Genomic DNA, 9152 nt, shown 5'->3' with positions numbered 1-9152 from the left:
TCACTGGTCTATAGTTCCCTGGCTTGTCCTTACCACCTTTCTTAAATAGTGGCACCACGTTAGCCAACTTCCAGTCTTCCAGCACCTCACCTGTGACTATCGATGATATAAATATCTCAGCAAGAGTCCCAGCAATCACTTCTCTAGCTTCCCACAGAGTTCTCGGGTACACCTGATCAAGTCCTGGGGATTTATCCACCTTTATGTGTTTCAAGATATCCAGCACTTCCTCCTCTGTAATATGGACATTTTTCAAGGTGTCACCAGCTATTTCCCTACATTCTATATCTTCCATATCCTTTTCCACAGTAAATATTGATGCAAAATGCTCATTTACTATCTCCCCCATTTTCTGTGGCTCCACACAAAGGCCGCCTTGCTGATCTTTGAGAGGCCGTATTCTCTCCCGAGTTACCCTTTTGGCCTTAATGTATTTGTAAAAACCCTTTGGACTGTCCTTAATTCTATTAGCCAAAGCTATCTCATGTCCCCTTTTTGTCCTCCTGATTTCCCTCTTAAGTATACTCCTACTGCCTTTGTACTCTTCTAAGCATTCACTTGATCTAGCCTGTCTACACCTTACATATGCTTCCTTCTTTTTCTTAACCAAACCCTCAATTTCTTTAGTCATCCAGCATTCCCTTTCCTTTCACCCTAACAGGAATATACTTTCTCTGGATTCTTGTTACCTCATTTCTAAAGGCTTCGCATTTTCCAGTCATCCCTTTACCTGCAAACATCTGCCCCCAATCAACTTTTGAAAGTTCTTGCCTAATATTGTCAAAATTGGCCTTTCTCCAATTTAGAACTTCAACTTTTAGATCTTGTCTATCCTTTTCTATCACTATTTTAAATTTAATTGAACTATGATCGCTGGCCCCAAAGTGCTCCCCCACTGACACCTCAGTCACCTGCCCTGCCTTATTACCTAAGAGTAGGTCAAGTTTTGCACCTTCTCTAGTAGGTACATCCACATACTGAATCAGAAAATTTTCATGTACACACTTAACAAAGCCCTCTCCATTTAAACCCTTAACACTATGGCAGACCCAGTCTAAATGTTAATGAAGATACCTTTAGTTCATCGAGAATTGAAAGTCAGTAAAGCAATCTCTCAGCACAAAGTTAAAAATCACACAACACCAGGTTGTAGTCCAACAGGTTTATTTGGAAGCACTAGCTTTCAAAGCGCTGCTCCTTCATCAGGTGGTTGTGGAGCATAAGACCATAAGGCACAGAATTTATAGCAAAAGGTTACAGTGTCTTGCAACTGAAATGATACATTTAACAAACCTGGATTGTTGTTAAGTCTTTCATCTTTTAGAATGTGTTGCAGGTTTTGGTTCATTAATATGTAAATCCCAGAACTTCATATTAATTTACATAATTTATATTCATAATACATAATTTACATATTAATGAATCAAAACTTGCAACCCATTCTAAAAGGTGAAAGACTTAACAACAATCCAGGTTTGCTCAATATATAATTTCAGTTGCATAATACTGTAAACTTTTTCTATAAATTCTGTGTCTTATGGTTTTATGCACCACAACCACCTGATGAAGGAGCAGCGCTCTGAAAGCTACTGATTCCAAATAAACCTGTTGGACTATAACCTGGTGTTGTGCGATTTTTAACTTTGTCCACCCCAGTCCAACACTGGTTCCTCCACATCATCTCAGCACAGAAGCAGTAGAGGGAACAAGAGTGGTCCTGTAAAGGCCGAAGTAGATGTAAACAGCATTAAAGTAGATTGAGATGCATTTCATTGGATGACGTTATGATGGAGCAGTATATGGATAATTGTCCTAGGGGAGATACCTTGAAAATTCAAGAAGTAATATTGTAAGAACTGTCATGGACAGATACATTTGCTGCAGATTGACTGATGAGGATGAGCTGGAAATGTGTTGCTGGAAAAGCGCAGCAGGTCAGGCAGCATCCAGGGAACAGGAGAATCGACGTTTCGGGCATAAGCCCTTCTGCCCGAAATGTCGATTCTCCTGTTCCCTGGATGCTGCCTGACCTGCTGCGCTTTTCCAGCAACACATTTCCAGCTCTGATCTCCAGCATCTGCAGACCTCACTTTCTCCTGATGAGGATGAGGTCAAGTACGTTTTGGTGCCCTCATCACTTGCTACAGGCCCAGTCCAACAGTTATGTCCTTTAGGACTTAGCCATCTTTTTCAGTAGTGGTGCCATTGGTAATGATGGACATCGAAGTCCTCCAACCAGAGTTCTGGGCCCTTACCACCCTCAGTGCCTCTTCCAAATGGAGCCCAACATGGAGGAATACTGATTTATCATTGGAAGGGAGGGGTGTCAGAAGGTGTCCATGTTTGACTAGATGTCATGAGACGTCTGACGCCCAGGGTCAAGGTTGAGGCCTCTCAAAGCCAAATCCCTCCCAACTGTATATCACCGTGCTGCTCCCTCTAGTAGGTCTGTTCTATCACTGGACTGGATATCCTTGGGATGTTAAAGGTATTGTCTGGAATATTGTAAAGTGTGACTATGTGAAGTATTTGCTTGATTAGTCTGTGGGACAGCTTTTTCAATTTTGGCACAAGCTCCCCTAGATGTTAGTAAGGAAGACTGTGCAGGGCTGACATGGCTGGGTTTGCTGTTATAATTTCTGGTGCCTAGGTCAATGCTGGGTTGTTTATCTGGTTTCATTCTTTGCTTTAGATCTTGTAGTGGTTTTGTTGCTTGTCAGGCCATTGCAGAGGCCAAGTCAGGGTCAAACAAATTTCTCTGGCTCTGGAGTCACAAACACCAAGTATGAGGGAAGGCATCAGATTTCCTTCCATAAAGGACATGGGTGACATTAGTGAACCAAATAGATTTTTATGACAATTGACAATGGTTACACGATTAGATCATCTTTTAATTCCTGATTTTACTGAATTCAAATTTCACCATTTGCCATGGTGGAATTTGAACCCATGTTCCCAGAGCAGTCTGGGCTCCACTATGCTACGTCTCTCCATGGTGGCTCAGTGGTGATATTTGCATTCCATCTTTTTGCAATGAACGTCCAGACTCTGCAATGTTGGTACTGGCTACTTTAATGGTAACTGCCACTCAACTCTCTAATCTCTATTTTGTTATTGATTACCTATAGTAAGTCACACATTACTTAAAATTCCTATTTTTAATAATTATTAAAATTACAAAACAATTAACAAAATCCAACAGTACAGGAACAATTGTAAACTTTTTATCACATTTGTGCAGTTTTCATTTAGGAACATATATAACATGAAATCTTAAGGAATCCATATGATTTCTTAAAACTCAACTCCAGTGAACAAGATTGCACCAGAACTGAGCATTCAAGATGTCATTCAAGATATTAGGATAACGTAATAAAATATAGCTTATCACAATTTGTTTAAGAAAAGTCTCAGAAGCAAACATAGCTTTACAGATTTGAGTTGTTTAGTAATTTCTCTCATTGTCTACACAACCTTGTCCCATACTTGGTCGAAATTGTTGTGTATTGTCTCTTTGCAGACAGACAGCAGGCACACCGGATGTAGATTTCTTCATTGGTGTCAAAAGAAATCCTGCAAACAATTTTTTTAAATATTAGCAATCGTGCAGCAAGTTGGATGTTGCAAAGAGATATCAAGAAAATGCTCTTCTAACAGTTCAGTTTGTTGGGTCAATCACACTAGGTTGGGACTAGAATCACATATAAACTCAGACTGGGTGAAGATGGCAGATTTCTCTTCCTAAAAGGTTTTTGTTTTACAAACATCCAAAATTTTCTTTTTGCTATTTTTTAAACTGAGTTTCAACTTCTCAAAATGCTATGGAGGAATTTCAGCTCATATTCTCTACATTAGTTCAGGCCTGTGGATTACTGATTCCATAACACAATTATCACTATTCCAAATGGTGAACTTTTCTGAAAAGAAACAACCTGCTATTAACACTTATTGCATTTTCTTGGAAACGTAAACATTTTTCACATTAAAGCAAGCACGACTAATGTAACACTACAACTTATAAAGATTCATGTTACAAATACAGTGCTAGTGGATTCTTTCTCCAGAGAGATCCCTTCCTTGAAGGTTCATTCAATTTTCCTGGAATTAACCCAAAGGAATGCCATAGCCCTTCAGAATTTGCTTTATTCCTCCTGAGTGTTCCAATTATTTATTCCTTGAGGTATAACTTTCATGAAGGTTGTTTTTGGCTAAACAGTCTTCCAATTTTCTTTAAAACCTCATGATTTTATTCTCTTCAGCTCCTTGTCATGGTTCTGGCCATACTTGGGCTTAAAAATAAACTAAGGGGACATTTCACCAAGCATCTCAGCCGAGCCCACAGGGGCCAACCTGACTTTCCAGTCACCACTCATTTTAATTTCCCTTCCCATTCCCTTTCCGACATGACCATTCTTGGCCTCCTCCATTGCCACAGCAAATCAGACTGCAAATTGAAGGAACAACACCTCATCTTCCGCCTGGGCAGCCTACAGCCTGGAGGACTCAATATTGAGTTCTTCAATTTCAAATAACCTCCCTTCATATCCCCTGACTCCCTTCCCAGCCCCTCCCTCTCCCTTCCATTCCTCCGATCGAGCCTTCCTTCTAGCCACCAACCTTATTCATTTCTCCCATCGACCAATCAGGTCGTACCCTCTACCTGTGTTTACCCATCCCCACCTCACCACCCTGCCTCCCCACCCCCTTTATCTGCAGCTCCCCTTACATCTACCTTTAGTCCTGAAGAAGGATTATACCTAAGACGTTGACTTCTCCACCTCCTCAGATTGCCTGGCTTGTTGCGATCTTCCAGCCTCCTGCTTGTCTACCTGTTTGTCACTTTCCTAATCTGCAGCCAAGCTTCTGGTACAGCTTTTCTCAAACTAATTATTCAAATTGTAACAAGGCAGAAAACCACTGCAGATAACTACACAGTACAGCAAATAATTCAGCTGCTTTCCCCTCACAAAATTCAGTCTGAATTACCTACTTCTGTCATCTAACATACGCTGATAAATTAAACAAATAAAACCTACCAAGGTTCCAACCTGAATCACTGTTTATTCTGTTAAGTTGCAGGCTTTAGAATGGTTGAAAGAAATACATACAAATATGGACACAATGACAAAATTGGATTAAGAATGTTTAAGAGTTTGAGCATGGTTTTCTCCTGCCTTACCTCTACATTACATTACACCAACAGATATCCTGAATCTGGGCCCAAAACATTGCGTAAGCCTGAGTGAGAAATGTATCATATCTTACACTACCATGCTAATCCATTAGACATTCCCAAATTGTTCTATTGCAGCACTTTGTTGGCAGAAATTTTGAATTCACAAATGTTGAATTTACACAGCAGCAACCAATTAAAACAAAACAAGATCCCAAAGTTGAAGGAGCCTAGACACCCGTTTTTCTCTGCGCCTCAGAAAATATCCTGCCACCAGAACTGCTAAGACATAAACCTAAAACTGGCACCTTTCTGAAATGAGAAAGACCGAAGTCTCTTTACCTCTTCTTCTATTGAGTTCATAGTCCATTGTAGAACAATCCTCTTTGGAAAATCTCTGCTTGGATCTTGCTAATCATCGCCAGACCCTGGCCACATGACGCCTGGAGGCAGAGCGCCTCATCTTCCGCCTAGGAACCCTCCAACCACACCGCTTGGCACACCAGCCTCATTCCTGAAGAAGGGCTTATGCCCGAAACGTCGGTTCTCCTGCTCCTCGGATGCTGCCTGGCCTGCTGCGCTTTTCGAGCACCACACTTTTCAACTCTTGCTAATCATTGCCTCTCCTCCTCATCACCCACCCCAATGTGATGAAGAAACTTCCTATTGTCACTTTCTCGTGCAAATTCATCATGTTCTCCAAATCTAAGCTCGCGCTTTTGCCCTTCCTCTCAACAGTTCCATCCTTCCTTTAGAGCCAAATTAGCTTCCTAACATTCCCTCAACTGAGAAAAATTACCTTTCTTTCAGGATTTGCCCAACCACAATGCCTGTCTCTCTCCTGCCCGTTACCCTTTTCTCTTATCCTGCCTTTAATACCCTCCCCATATTTTTTCTTCCACTCCTTCCTGCCTCCTCTCATCTTCCATTGCTGCTCATCTCTTGCCTCTTAAATATACTTAATTTGAAAAGTGCTTTTGATCTTGACTCATCACATGCAATAGCATAAAGAAGACCAGTTATTAATAAAGTTTTCACTGCTGGAAAAATAATGGAAATATTCTTCCAAGCCCAGAAAAATGAAATCTGAAAGTACACTTTTTAACATTTTAATTGTTGCACAGCTCTTTCCAACTTCATGCTCACTTAAGAATTGTGACTACCTATTCTTATGACCTTTTTGTGGTCATAAATCAATGTCCAAGCACTGAACCTGAGAAACTCGGAATTATTCATAGTTCCCGAGGAGGTGTTAACATTATTAAATTTTATATTAGTGGCACTTCAAAAACAATTAATAAGACTAATAATCATAAATGTGTGATGTATCAACTGAGAGATGAGAATAATCACAAAATGGTTGGCAATTATTATATCTATATTGCTTGGATTATACCAATATCATCTCTGATTTATCATTCCAAAGATCTGCACCATTACACCAGCCGTAAGATTTCTCTTTTTCTACTTTCTCTGTGGGAAATATTGAAAAACCTCTGAGCACCTATACTATCTTCTGAAAGTCAAAGGAATATAGTCTATCTGCAAATTTTTCAAAGGACTAATATTCAGCAACAAAATAATGTGGAGATAATCAAACATTTGCAATAATCTGACAAATAGTCATTTGAGCTAGATTTCTGTAATCCCTCCTGAAATTGGGTGGAATTGCAGAGAAAGATGTTCAAAAATTTTGCACCATACCTTAAACAGATCATTGTTCACAGCAAACTACTCAGTCTTCAGGACAACATCAATCATAACCCACCACAGCAACCACTACAAGACATGTCAGATTATCAACATGGATACTACTATCATACATGGGATCACCACCCACCACGTACCTGGCAGATATTCATGTGACTTGGACAATGTGCCTATCTCATACACTGCAGGCAAGGTTGCCCTGAGGCATGGTATATTGGCGAGACCATGCAGACACTACAACAACTGATGATTGGACGCCATGCAAAAGTCGTTAGACAGGAACGTTCTTTCCCAGCTGTGGAACATTTCGATGATCAAGGACATTCAGCTTCTCCTCTTTGGGTGACCATTCTCCAAGGCAGCCCTTGAGATACGCAATTACACAGAATTGCTGAACAGAAACTGGGAGCCAAGTTCCGTAACCATGAAGATGGCCTCATGATCTCGGGTTCATGTCATGCTACGTGTGACCTCATCACACTGTCCCATATCTGTAGAATCTTTGTACTGTCCTGTTTTGACACTTCACCTTGATAAATTGTTATATTCTCTCAACCTTAATTAGCCTGTACAGTTTTGGATTACTTTGGTTAGACTCTTGGCATACGACTATTATACTTTTATGTTATTCCAATCATTTGATTTGCCTCCAGCTCCACCTTATTTTTAATTTTTTGTAATTATCTCTCTGCCTCACTTAATTGATTATAGGTTATCCTTTCACTTGTTATTCAGCTGTTGACACTTTACTCACACTGTCTGACACTCTTGATCATCTGCAGTGACTTATAACTTGGCTTATCGACATTCCACTCACGCCATTTGTATGATCTTTTGATCTTTCTGCCCATTGATCTCTCTGTCTATAAATTCTGTACCTGTGTGCTTCTCTCTCACTTCACCTGAAGAAGGGGCAATGATACAAAAGCTTGTGATTTCAAATAAACCTGTTGGACTACAACCTGGTGTTGTTTGACTTCTGACAGAACAAAATAGAGGATATCCTTGATGTGAAGATAGAACTTTGTCTCTACTAGGAGTGTGTGGTGGTCACTGCTACAAATATTGTCATGAATAAATGTTTGGAATCATACAATACAGAAGAGGCCCTTCGACCCATCAAGTCTGTACTGCCAAAAGCATACTACTACCTACACTAGTCCCACTTTCCTGCACTAAGCCCATAGCTTTCAATGTGCACATTTTAAGTGCGTATCTAAGTACCTTTTAAAGGTTGCAGGGTTTCCCGGCTCTACTATCCTTCCAAGCAATGCATTCCACATCCAACCACCCACTGGGTGAAAAGGATTTTCCTCAAATTCCCTCTAAAGCTCCCTCTAAATTCACTCTAAAATTAAGACCCTTTGTTATTCACCCTTAACCTTCAAGTCAGGGTAATAGCTGCTTTGTACTCATCCTGTCCATGGCCCTCGTAATTGTATATACCCCTATCAAGTTCCCCCAACCTTCTCTGCTCCAAAGATAAAATCTGAGCTTATCCAACCCTTCTGTGTAGCTAAAATGCTCCATCCCAGGCAACATCCTGGTGATCTTCTTTGCAACCTCTCCAGTGCAATTACATCCTTTCTATAGAGTGGTGACCAGAACTGCACACAGTACTCTAACAATGGCCTAATCAAAGTTCGATCTGTTGACAAAGTCCCCAAGATCCCTCTGTTCCTCTCAATGTCCTTGTGTCTTGCCATTCCTCTTGTACTCCATTGCCTTGTTCCTTCAGAATTCCTGGCATCTTGACAGCTGGCTCTGAGGGAGCCGGATCAATATCAAGGAGTTTCCACTTGTAAATAAAGAGTGTATTGGTGATGGGATACTGGCCTCTGTGGAGTGATTTCAATGGCAACAAGAGTAAAACTTGCTTGCAATAGTTGTCTTTAAGTTGGGGTGAGCATTGCTTGCATCATGCCATTATTTGGGAAGCTTGACTTGTTCAACTTTCCTGTCAAAGACTGGGCCCAGTATGTTTTTTATGAATTATTTTCTCTGCACAAATGACATTGGGGGCAGATAAAACGAAATGAGTAATTTTCCTGACAGCTTGTGGACTGGAAGCTTTTACAGGTGTTGTGGTTCTGTTCGCCGAGCTGGAAGTTTTTGTTGCAAACGTTTCATCCTCTGGCTAGGCGACATCATCAGTGCTTGGGAGCCTCCTGCGAAGCGCTTCTTTGATGTTTCCTCCGGTGTTTATAGTGGTCTGTCCCTGCCGCTTCGCAGGAGGCTCCCAAGCACTGATGATGTAGCCTAGCCAGGG

The 9152-nt window shown here is 40.8% G+C and overlaps 1 protein-coding gene across 1 annotated transcript in view; it reads right to left on the bottom strand.

Moving 5' to 3' along the window:
- terb1 (telomere repeat binding bouquet formation protein 1) overlaps positions 1–9152 on the bottom strand; it is a 169461-nt gene that overhangs the window by 30344 nt on the left and 129965 nt on the right. The window contains exon 19 of the mRNA XM_043707505.1: positions 3475–3573. Within this exon, the coding sequence (XP_043563440.1) occupies positions 3475–3573 (99 nt within the window). The remainder of the gene's footprint in view (positions 1–3474; positions 3574–9152) is intronic.

The sequence above is a fragment of the Chiloscyllium plagiosum genome, chromosome 17 (genome assembly GCF_004010195.1).
Source record: "Chiloscyllium plagiosum isolate BGI_BamShark_2017 chromosome 17, ASM401019v2, whole genome shotgun sequence".
NCBI classification, from domain to species: Eukaryota; Metazoa; Chordata; class Chondrichthyes; order Orectolobiformes; family Hemiscylliidae; genus Chiloscyllium; species Chiloscyllium plagiosum.
This window is presented reverse-complemented; position numbering and strand designations above follow the sequence as displayed.